This window comes from Delphinus delphis, chromosome 2 (assembly GCF_949987515.2).
Source record: "Delphinus delphis chromosome 2, mDelDel1.2, whole genome shotgun sequence".
NCBI classification, from domain to species: Eukaryota; Metazoa; Chordata; class Mammalia; order Artiodactyla; family Delphinidae; genus Delphinus; species Delphinus delphis.
The window spans coordinates 38829836-38842245 of record NC_082684.1 but is presented as its reverse complement, the minus strand read 5'-3'; the positions used below and the strand labels follow the sequence as shown (position 1 = coordinate 38842245).

At 36.5% G+C, this 12410-nt stretch overlaps 1 protein-coding gene across 2 annotated transcripts in view; it reads right to left on the bottom strand.

Moving 5' to 3' along the window:
- Positions 1 to 12410, bottom strand: part of KCNH5 (potassium voltage-gated channel subfamily H member 5) — a 324888-nt gene that overhangs the window by 271911 nt on the left and 40567 nt on the right. For both annotated transcript variants that reach the window (XM_060003417.1, XM_060003416.1), the window contains exon 4: positions 9428 to 9556. In XM_060003417.1, coding sequence (XP_059859400.1) covers positions 9428 to 9556 — 129 coding nt within the window. The remainder of the gene's footprint in view (positions 1 to 9427; positions 9557 to 12410) is intronic.

The window sequence follows — 12410 nt, the reverse complement described above, 5'->3', positions numbered from 1 at the left end:
CAAACAGACGGAGAGATATACCATGTTCTTGAATTGGAAGAATCAATATTGTGAAAATGACTATACAACCCAAAGCAATCTACAGATTCAATGCAATCCTTACCAAATTACCAATGGAATTTTTCACAGAATTAGAACAAAAAACTTTACCATTTGTATGGACACACAAAAGACCCTGAATAGCCAAAGCACTCTTGAGAAAGAAAAACGGAGCTGGAGGAATCAGGCTCTCTGACTTCAGACTATACTACAAAGCTACAGTAATCAAGACAGTATTGTCCTGGCACAAAAACAGAAATATAGATCAATGCAACAGGATAGAAAGCCCAGAGATAAACCCACACACCTATAGTCACCTAATATATAACAAAGGAGGCAAGGATATACAATATACAGGAGACTGGAGAAAAGACAGTCTCTTCAATAAGTGGTGCTGGGAAAACTGGACAGCTACATGTAAAAGAATGAAATTAGAACACTCCCTAACACCATACACAAAAATAAACTCGAAATGGATTAAAGACCTAAATGTAAGATAAGACACTATAAAATTCTTGGAGGAAAACATAGGAAGAAAACTCTTTGACATAAATCACAGCAAGATCTTTTTTGACCCACCTCCTAGAGTAATGAAAATAAAAGCAAAAATAAACAAATGGGACCTAATGAAACTTTAAAGCTTTTGCACAGCAGAGAAAACCATAAACATGATGAAAAGACAACCCTCAGGATGGGAGAAAATATTTGCAAATGAAGTAACTGACAAGGGATTAATCTCCAAAATATACAAACAGCTCATGCAACTCAATATCAAGAAAACAAACAACCCAACCAAAAAATAGGCAGAAGACCTAAATAGACATTTCTTGAAAGAAGACATACAGATGGTCAAGAGGCACATGAAAAGATGCACAACATCACTAATTATTAAAGAAATGCAGATCAAAACTACAATGAGGTATCACCTCACACCAATCAGAATGGCCATCATCAAAAAGTCTATAAACAATAAATGCTGGAGAGGGTGTGGAGAAAAGAGAACCCTCTTGCACTGTTGGTGGGAATGTAAATTGGTACAGTCACTATGGGGAGCAGTATGGAGGTTCCTTAGAAAACTAAAAGTAGAACTATCATACGACCCAGCAATCCCACTACTGGGCATATACTCAGAGAAAAACATAATTCAAAAAGACACATGCACCCCAATGTTCATTGCAGCACTATTTATAATAACCAGGACATGGAAGCAATCTAAATGTCCATCGACAGATGAATGGATAAAGAAGATTTGGTACATGTACAGAATAGAATATTACTCAGCCATAAAAAAGAACAAAATTGGGTCATTTGTAGAGATATGGATGTACCTAGAGTCTGTCATACAGAGTTAAGTAAGTCAGAAAGAGAAAAACAAATATCGTATATTAATGCCTATATGTGGAATCTAGAAAAATGGTACAGATGAACCTATTTGTAGGGTAGGAATAGAGACGCAGATGTAGAGATCAGATGTGTGAACACAGGGTGGGGGTGGGATGAATTGGGAGACTGGGATTGACATATATACACTACCATGTGTAAAACAGATAGCCAGTTGGAACCTGCTGTATAGGGCAGGGAACGCAGCTCGGTGCTCTGTGGTGACCTAGATGGGTGGGATGGGAGGGAGGGGGGTGGAAGGGAGGCCCCTGAGGGAGAGGACATATGTATACATATAGCTGATTCATTTTGTTCTACAGCAGAAACTAACACAACATTGTAAAGCAACTATATCCTAACTTTTAAAAAGTTAAGAAAAGAAAAATCAAAGAACTGAAGACACGAGAAACACAACAGCCTTCAACCTCCCTTCTGTCCCCTCCACCTCAAGACCCACCCACAATGGCACCTGATTCTTGCCTGTACCTTTATTATCTCAGAGAATTAGGCATTTGCTCTTTCCTGATCATGTATATATTCTATTCATGAACATTTAAGTGGTTTCTAGATTTTCCACTATCACTAACAATGCCCCAGTGAATTTCCTTACGCCGATCCCTTTGTGCTCTTGGGCACATCTGGAATTGTGCACGTTATTAGATAGATTAGTTCATTTGATCTGTCAGCGACCCCCTCTGTACAGTCAAACTTTGAAAACGTTGAGCAGGCACACTGTCTAGGTCAGGAAAAAAAGACACATCAGCAATTCTAACTTTTCCCAGCAGTACATCTACTGATCTCACCTTTACTGAGATCTAACTGGTGTGACTGATTATTCAGCACAGTTCGCTGATGTTACTTACATGTGGTCGACACAGGGCAATGTGAACAGACTGCCTAATACGAAGAGCCTAATAGTTGCTCTATAAGTTGTTCATGGCATTATGAGAACATTTGTTCTCCTAAAAGCTCAGGATGCCAACTCCTTCTTAATAAAACATTAGTTTAGCTCTATTGGGTTGCAATCAACCTCTTTGTCATGGACTGCCTAATCTTAAAAATAAAAGGAAGTCACAGAGGCAGTTCAATCAATCTACCAGACTGCAACACAAGACTATAATCTATAAGAAAAAAGCTTAGGTAAACAATTATACTCTTGGCCATAGAGACCACATGGTATAATTACTCATATTTCATCTGTTGTTTACTCTCTAAAGAAAACCATTGGCTTCCTACAAGGGGAAGGTTGCTATTTTTGCTGTTATTTTCATTCTACAGGAAGTTTTTTTGTCTCAATTATTGGCACAAAGATGCCCTAACTATTTGGCACAGGATATTTCACACTCTAAGTGTCTTGGCAGTTTTGGAATCTCTTTGAAAATACTGTACAGTATAAATGGGCAGAGATTAGGACCATCTCTTTTAGAACACATAGGGATAATCAACAGAATGGATTTCTTGGCTGTAATTTTTCCCCTTTGTATTATTATAAATGATGTATCAGGTACCATTGACTGATAATCTGAATAACAGTTCTAAGACCTCAATACCAGGAACAAAAGATAACAAAAACACTTTTGCCTCTTTGAATTATTATTAGTAAATTCCGTTGATTCAAAACAGTACAAAAGCACAAGTTGAGAGTGTTCTCAACTTGTGCTTCATCTTTGTAGGGAAAAAGGAGAGCAGGGGATTAGGGTGGCCAAACCCCAGCAATATGTTTCCACTGGAAAGGATGAGGCAGCATCGTGTAATAGAGAGAACATCAGATTGGAAATCAGTCAGACTGTGGGTGTCAGGATCTTCAACAGTAAAATGGAGATAATAATACTGATTTTCAGAATTATAGGAATGAGCAAAAACGAATACAAAGCTCCTGACACATATTAACTACTCCAACAAAGCTGATTTTCTTTCCCTTCAATAGTTTCTGCTACCATCCATCATGGTATAAGTCAAAGATATTGTTGACATCACTCAGTGCCATTCACTTCAAAGGGAAAAATTAATCTAGAATGAAGTTTTGGTGATCATAGGATTCATTATAAGAGCTGTGCTCAAACTAGTTGTCTGCCATCATGCTATAGTTACTATCCGAGATACAATTTAGAAATAAAATTCACAGTTAGCCAGTTTAGTCTTTCACCCATATGTCTGAGTGTGGGCCTTTGCTCCAATCACTGGCCCCTTTTCACATTAAGAAGGTAAAATGCCCTTGTTCTGGGATGAAAAATGTTATATCCTGGCTTTCCAATGCATGAATTCCCTTGTTTGTTCTGCATCCTAAAACACTATTTCCTACGTCCTAGGCCAAGCCTTTATTACCTAAGTATTGCTTCAACATTTTGCAAACACCCTCAACCTACTCCCTTGCAAGCATCCTTGGCTCCCTGATCCCTTCTCCTTGATCCCTGAGCTCCCTGATTCTTTTCATCTTGCTCACCTGACCAAATCCCAACTCTGGTTAAATCCAGCTCACCTACTTCAGCATCTATATACCTGTGACTAAACACGGGTGGAGTAAACACATAATCATGCTCATAGATACTAATAAAATGTATGACCACTAGCCTCACATGGACCTCAGTGCTTCACAGCAAACCCGCTGAATTTAACCTTGGCCACTCACTGCTCTACTCTCTACACAACCGTTTCATGCCTCCCCCTCATCTCCTCACCAGCCTTACTCTCAGTTGATAACTGTGTTTCCTCTTTTACTGAGAAAATAAGAGCAATCAGAACAAAGCTTCCACTATATATTTACTTGTTTGTCGTGCCTCCCCCTCCCCCATTAGTATGCGACAGAAGGAACTTTGTATCTCCAGGACCTAGAACAGTCTCTGCACCATAATGTTTGCTCAATCAGCATTTTTGGTTGGGAAAAAAAAAAATAGATAAAATAAACAAAAAGAACAAATACTCCTAGAAGAGTCATAAGAAGGCTCATGTTAAGTAACTCTGTTGCCCAAGGCTGAATCAAAAGTAAGATAACTGTGTCCAAGTTCAATGCTCTAGACTCAAATCATTTTGATATTATGGTATTATCATGAAATCTCATCTGCTCTTTCCCAAAAGTTCCATGGTCCCCTTGGCTCAATTTAAAAAGTTGAAAGATACATTTTTGTGCCAAGTTTTCAAAACATACTTTCTGATACTGCTAGCTTCACAGGGATAGGACGATTGCTTAAGGTCATAAATATTTTATTTCTCTTGAATTTTTCATATATTTACAACTCGCATGAATAATAGAAAGTAGCTCATATACACCATTCATAGTTACATGGTGCAATACTTTTTCAGAAATCTGTTATGTATTTGAAAGGTGTGGAGGAGTCTCAAAATAAAAGTCTATTTAAAATAAGTTCTTCCACTACAAATTCTGGCACTGGAAAGAGATATTTTACTCTAATCTTTTTCACAATGGGGTTTGATTTTCCCTATAAATTCTAATTTACATCTCTGTTGAACACATAGCTCAAAAATCAAGTGGTCTGAGTTGTCTGGAGTTTGTTTGAATGGAGTTCATTTTTGTAAGAATAAAATTATGCATTTAAAAGAAAAGCTCAATGAGTGGATGTGAGAAGGCAGAGAGATGGAGGTAGAGGCAGATAAATGGAGTGGTACTAACTTGAGAAATAAAGGTCAACCCTTCAGTATTAGCACCCTTTCCGCAGTCTCATTGTAAAATGCTGCCAACTTTCAGTTTCCATAAATAGACACCATCATTAACGTTCAGCAGGTCAGAACTGTGAGAAAGTACTATACTTTTCTTGGCCAACTTTAGCTGTGCCATGAAATCACTTAAAGTAAATGAGAAAAAACAATAATCATCAAATATAAATGTAAATAAAAGTGTAAATATTTTTGAGGGAAAAGTCTATGACATAAAAGCTTTTTACTCAGTCTGACTATCATTCATGTGTGATGGCAGGAGAAATTCATTTGAAGAATATGTTAGGTCACAAGTCATATGCCAATCATTTATATTTTATCTTAAAATATAGCTCTTTAGCAAAATTTACAAACAACCCATGTAGCTCAATATCAAAAAACCAAACAACTCGATCAAAAAATATGCAGAAGACCTAAATAAACATTTCTCCAAAGACATACAGATGGCCAAGAGGCACATGGAAAGATGCTCAACATCGTTAATTATTAAAGAAATGCAAATCAAAACTACAATGAGATATCACCTCACACCAGTCAGAATGGTCATCATCAAAATGTCTACAAGGGAACCCTCCTACACTGTTGGTGGGAATGTAAATTGGTACAGCCACTGTGGAGAACAGTACGGAGGTTCCTTAAAAACTAAAAATAGAGCTACCCTATGACCCAGCAATCCCACTCCTAGGCATATATCCAGAGAAAACCATAATTCAAAAAGTTGCATGCACCCTGATGTTCATTACAGCACTGTTTACAATAGCCAGGACATGGAAACAACGTAAATGTCCATAGACAGAGGAATGGATAAAGAAGATCTGGTACATATATACAATAGAATATTACTCAGCCATAAAAAAGAATGAAATAGTGCCATTTGCAGAGACGTGGATGGACCTAGAGATTGTCATACAGAGTGAAGTAAGTCAGAAAGAAAAACAAATATCAAATAATATCACTTATATGTGGATTCTAGAAAAATGGTACAGATGAACTTATCGGCAAAGCAGAAATACAGTCACAGATGTAAAGAACAAACTTATGGTTACCAAGGGGGGAAGAGGGGTGGGATGAACTGGGAGATTGGGATTGACATATATATAAACTACAAATAATAAATGCTGGAGAGCAATCCCACTCCTGGGCATATATCCAGAGAAAAACGTGATTTGAAAGGTTACATGCACCTCAGTGTTCATTGCAGTACTGTTTACAATAGCCAAGACATGGAAGCAACCTAAATGTCCATCAACAGGTGAATGGATATAGAAGATGTGATACATACATACAATGGAATATTACTCAGCCATTAAAAAGAATGAAATAATGCCATCTGCAGCAACATGGATGGACCTGGAGATTACCATACTAAGTGAAGTAAGTCAGACAGAGAAAGACAAATATTATATGATATTGCTATACGCAAAATCTAAAAAAAAAAGATACAAACGAACTTATTTACAAAACAGAAACAGACTCACAGACTTAGAGAACGAACTTATGGTTACCAAAGGGGAAGGGTGGGGAGGAGGGACAGATTGGGAATTTGGGATTGACATGTACAGACTGCTATATTTGAAATAGATAACCAGCAAGGACCTACTGTATAGCACAGGAAACTCTGCTCAATACTCTGTAATAACCTAAATAGGAAAATAATTTTAAAAAGAATAGATACATGTATATGTGTATAACTGAGTCACTTCACTGTACACCTGAAACTAACACAACATTGTTAGTCAACTCTACTCCAATATAAAATAAATTTTTTTTAAAATATATATAGCACTTTAAGATACAGTCAGCTACTAGCTGCAGGTTTTCCATAGATGTTTCTCATCAAGTTGAGGAAGTTCCCCTCTATTCCTACTTTGCTGAGAGTTTTATCGTGAACAGGTATTGGGTATTGTGAAATGCTTTTTCTATGCCAACTGATATGATCAAATGAACTTTATTCTTCACCCTGCTGTTGGTACAATGAATTACAGTGATTGTTTTTTGAATTTTGAACCAGCTTTGCATATGTGGAAGAAATCCCAGTTGGTCATTATGTGTAACTCTTTTAATATGTCATTGCAATCTACTTTTGTTGAGGATTTTTACATCTACGTTCATGAGAAATGTTGGTTTGTAATGTCTTCTGGTTTTGGTATGATGGTACAGCTGGCCTCATAAAATGAGTTAGGAGAGTTCTCTGTACTACTATTTTCTGGAAGAGACTGTGAATTCACCAATGAAACCATCTGCACTTCTTATTTGGGAAGTGTATTAATTATTAACTTATTTAATAGATATAGGACAATTCAGGTTATCTATTTCTCCTAGTGTGTGTTCTGGTAGTTTGTGTCTTTCAAGGAATTGGCCCACTTTAACTAAGTTATCACTTCAGTGGCTATCAAGTAGTTCAAAGCATTTCTTTACATGCTTTTATGCCCATGAAATATGTTGTAATGGCCCTTCTTTAAGTCTTTGTATTGGTAATTTGTGTTCTCCATTTTTCTTGGTTAGCCTGGCTAGAGGTTTGTTAACTTTAATATTCTTTTCTAAGAGTCAGCTTTGAGTTACAGTGATTCTCTTGAACGTTTTTTCTGTTTTCTATTTCATTGATTTCTACTCTCAAGTTTATTACTTCTTGTCTTCAGCTTGCTTTGGCTTAAATTGCTCTTCTCCGTCTAGTTTTCTAAGGTGGAAGCTTAGGTTATTAATTTTGTAACTTTCTTCATTCAAATATATGCATTTAATGACATACATTTTCCTCTAAGCACTGCTTTTGCTGCATCTCAGAAATTTGATATGTTGTATTTTAATTTTCATTTAGTTCAAAATATTTTTCTAATTTATCTTAAGGCTTCTTCTTTAACCCATGGGCTATTTAGAAATGTGTTAATTTCCAAATATTTGGGGGTTTTCTAGTTGTCTTTCTCTCATTGATTTCTAGTTTAACTCCACTGTGATCTAAGAACATATCTTGCAAGATTTCTATCCTTTTAAATTTGTCAAAGTATGTTTTATGGCCAGAATATGATCTGTCTAGTGAATGTTCCATGTAAGTTTGAGAAGAATATGTATTCTACTGCTATTGGATGGAGCACCTTGAATTTTAAAACGAAGGAGCATTAAACCTAAACACTATTAAAAGATACTCTATTTAAAAATAATATTGAAATTTATCCTAAACTTCCTAGACACTGGCTCTATGAGTAAAGGCAGAGAAACAGGTAGTACATGTCAAAAAGTGAATATTCAATCTTCCAGGAGATGATTTAACACACACATTTTCAGAAATAGTCACAAATGAATTTCTCTCATACTTTAAATGCTCTGCACATCATAAAATTTTCCTCTTGCAATTTGTTGCTAACCAGAAACTAAGCATATGTATACACACACACACACGCTTATATAATATACATATGAATTCATATGCAGGGAATAAACCTAATGCAATTTTTCTATGATTATGATTACAGTTGAAATGATTAAAACTTCTGTGCCAGTTTTTTTAAAGAGGTAAGAAAAGGCAATGTTTGTTAAATGTAAAGAAAACATTCCATTTTTAGTCTCCTAAGATATTATTAAAAATAATGTTTCATAAAATCTTCTGAGGGTATTTGAAATTCTGCATTTATATGACACCAGTTTCTAATTTAAACATAATTGGAGAGAACAAAATGAGAGTAAATTACATATAAAAGGGGGTAAAAGCACATGCCACTGACTAATGTTTTCTATAGCAGTCTCTTTGAATATTATAGTCAATAAGACTCCAATCAGAATGTTTGCATTTTGCCAGCCGCTTTCTGGATGACAAAATTGTTCTTTACGTAATTAAACAACATCTACCCAAGAGAATCTACAACAACCAAATAAATAAAGGGAGAAAAGTAACCTGGAAAAGTCAACTAATCAAGCTCTAATCAGTGTAACAAAATTCAATCAACTAATCAACTGTGTTCTAATAGGACATCACCCAAACAATCCCACAAGCTTTGTTTCTAAAGCTCAGTAAGATAGAAGGTGTTGAAACTCCCATTATATTGATTCAAAATTAATAATGCTCTATTATTAAATTAAATCTCTTCCTTATCTCATCTCAATTCCTCTTATAATTTAACTTATAATTTAAGTTAACCAATGAATATTTCAATGTTCTACTTCCATTCAAACAATATGATTGAATAAAACTGATTCTGGACAATTACTAGAATGAATAAAGCAAAAGAATGGCCACACAGTAAAATTTTGTTTTCAAGTTCAACCAATGGATGCTGTTAAAATAATAATAATATATTTAAATGACAGGCTAATCCTTAAGTATGGTAATTCCCTTGAAAATTACCTTTTGTTGAATCATCCTCTATTGGCTGTTTGAACAACGTAATGTCCTTGAAAGTGCATAGGAACAAAACCACCTTTTCATGTTCATTTCTTATTGGTGCAATTTGCATATAAAACCAAACAGGGGTTCCTGTAAAAGAGAGAAAGGACAACAGAGCGTGACATAGCCACCACGATGATCTCGTCTCCCACTTTCCTTCCTCCTTCAGCTGCCAACTGCTATGCCAAGAATTAGCACCAAAACAGTAGTATTTTAATTGCTGGAAAGAATCAAAACAACTTTCATTTTATATCAACTACCAGTTGCTCAAAAATTAATGAACATATTTTTCAACCCAAAATATCAAAATCTGAAAGTAAAGCATGGGGTGTCATTTCACAATGCAGTGGAATAAAGGCAGTCTTGCTATTGAAGCAATGCCAGCATCAGCTTTAGATCTGGGTCCCTACACCACTGCTGCTCTCACCAACTCCTTTCCATAGTCTCACCAAGTGTGAGCATTCCTCCTTGTCACTTTGAGAAGTGTTTCCAGTCGACTTCAACATCAATACCTGATGCTCTGATAAGTATTCCTCTTTGAGAAACTTTTGAAATGTTGCTTCTATCTCAAGATTCTCTCATCAGTCAGATAGACTTGTAACTCTGTGGCTCTGACCACATCCCCACATCAGAGAGATACAATGTCAGCAACACAAGAAGCCTGATGTACACAGAGCTATACCTGAAGCCTTTAAGGCAGTGTTAAAGAAAAGAAAAAATGTCCCCAGGCCTTGAAAGTCTCAGGCATCTTCATGAGACACTGCTTCCAACCTCCCTCACTCAAAGCATGAGGCTGGTCTCTGTCACCATGTTCTTCAAACAGTGGCTCCTACAGACTCCAGAGGACACAGAGTTTCAAAGCATTCAAGGTTTAGGATTTGGACAAATTAGAAACTGGCAATGGGTCAAATAATAAATATCTGAAGACACAAGAAATGCCTTCAAAGGAGTAATTACCCATTAAATGATAAAACACTGAGGGAATGTTCCATCAGAATCAAAAAGACACATTTTCCTTGATAGTCTTTCCAAGCCACAGGCAGTAAAGCCTCTCCAAATATTCATTCTTAAAGACATAAAGTCTTTTGTCAGTTTGGGATTTGGGGAGTGAAATGTGTAGCTGTTAATAATCTCTAGGTGAGAGTTGATAGCCTGTTAGTGACTTCCAATGAAAACCAATAAGAAGTACCTCCACACCTGTGGCCAAAAATTGTCAGGTAACGATATCACCACAAAGGGGAATTTGCCATTTACCCAAGAACGGGTGACTTTAACTACTGGGTGCTAGAAGTCGGGGAATTCGAGAGAGGAGATTTCTATAAATATTCAGTTCTGACAACCAGGTCCTTTGCAACCCCAGGGGGCCTACAGAAGGACACGGCCTTTTCCAAAATGATTACAGGATGAGACAGGGACCTCAAAAACAATCACACTATCTCCCAGAAAGGCTTGTTCTTTGTTTTCTGCTTCTTATTTTACACATTGTGTCCAGGAACTGTGAGTGATGTACACAGTTTGACAAATCACCAGGCCCAGACGCTAGCAGATACATGGCCTATGGCTGTTCCAACACAGTGAGCTTGAGGCAGCAAGGTTATAAACAGAGAGAAAGGGGTATTAAAAATAAGTCATTTTCCAAGGTCTGCTAGAAATCTGAACAGAAAGAGATGTTACAGTTCATACCTTCCTATGAAAACAGCAACTTTTCAAATTTTGGCATTGAGTCAGAGCTGTTTTTAAAATTGTTTTCAGATATCACGGTATACTATTTTCAGGCTTAGTCACAGGCTCAGACTTCTCCAAGTAGGCTCAGTTGTTGCTGAGTGGTTGTTGCTGAGTGGTTGGTGAAATATCTATATTCTGGATTTGGGGTTCAAGGAGACGGGAAGTCTGGGAGGGTTAGGTAGAGAGGCCTGTGGCTGCTGGAAACTTGAGGCAGTGCCCTGGCGTTGATTATCTGGAGTTGCCCTAGCTATCACAGTTCTGCCTTTGTGTAAACAGAAAGATCCATTTTCAGTCATCATCCCAGAGCCACTGCTTCTTTCTCAACAGTAGAAGCAGCCCACTGTTAATCAGAGCAATGGACCTAAACAATAGAAGCTGCAAACTGAAATGTCAATCATGACACATATTAAATCAGATACCTCAATCTCCCTGTCTGCAAATGGTGTTTAGCTAATTATTTAATGGAAGTATTGGGAGGACTTGGCATTCAGGCATTCCCAAAACAGTTCTCTACAGGCATGTGACTTTTTCTAACATTAAAAAACGTCAAAAGAACACACTTTTTTCAGTTGTTGTTCAAAAGCCTTTAGCTATTTACAAGATTTTTTAAAGCTGCTTTTAAGTATAGTAGAACTGCCTTATAATGCATGGATAATATCTATTCTTCATATGAAAGAAAAAAAACTCAATGCAGATACTTTCCAGAAGAGACAGGAGTTTTAATCTATAGTGCTATGGGCCATAACTCCTACTGGCTCTAAGCAGACAGCTACATGTGTATAGGTACTGTATAGATCTGAAAAGAACCAGGCAGGCCTGAACAAAGGTCAGACAATTATTACAAGCTATTAAAATAAAGCAAACTATCCAAACCACCTTGGAAGGAAACTTTTGGAAATGAAATATTAAAGCCAGGGAGGGAGACGCAAGAGGGAAGAGATATGGGAACATATGTATAACTGATTCACTTTGTTATAAAGCAGAAACTAACACACCATTGTAAAGCAATTATACTCCAATAAAGACGTTAAAAAAAAAAGCTATTGTTAACATGATTTAAAGGATCTAAACAAAACAAAATTTCCACAAAGGTATTTTTGAGAAAATCAGAAACTATGGACTTGGCTTTGAAGCTTTAAAATCTGAAAAAGATTCGTTTATTCTGTTTAAATCCCAGGGTTAAATGACCCTAGTAATATGGAATATTCTTAAATTATTT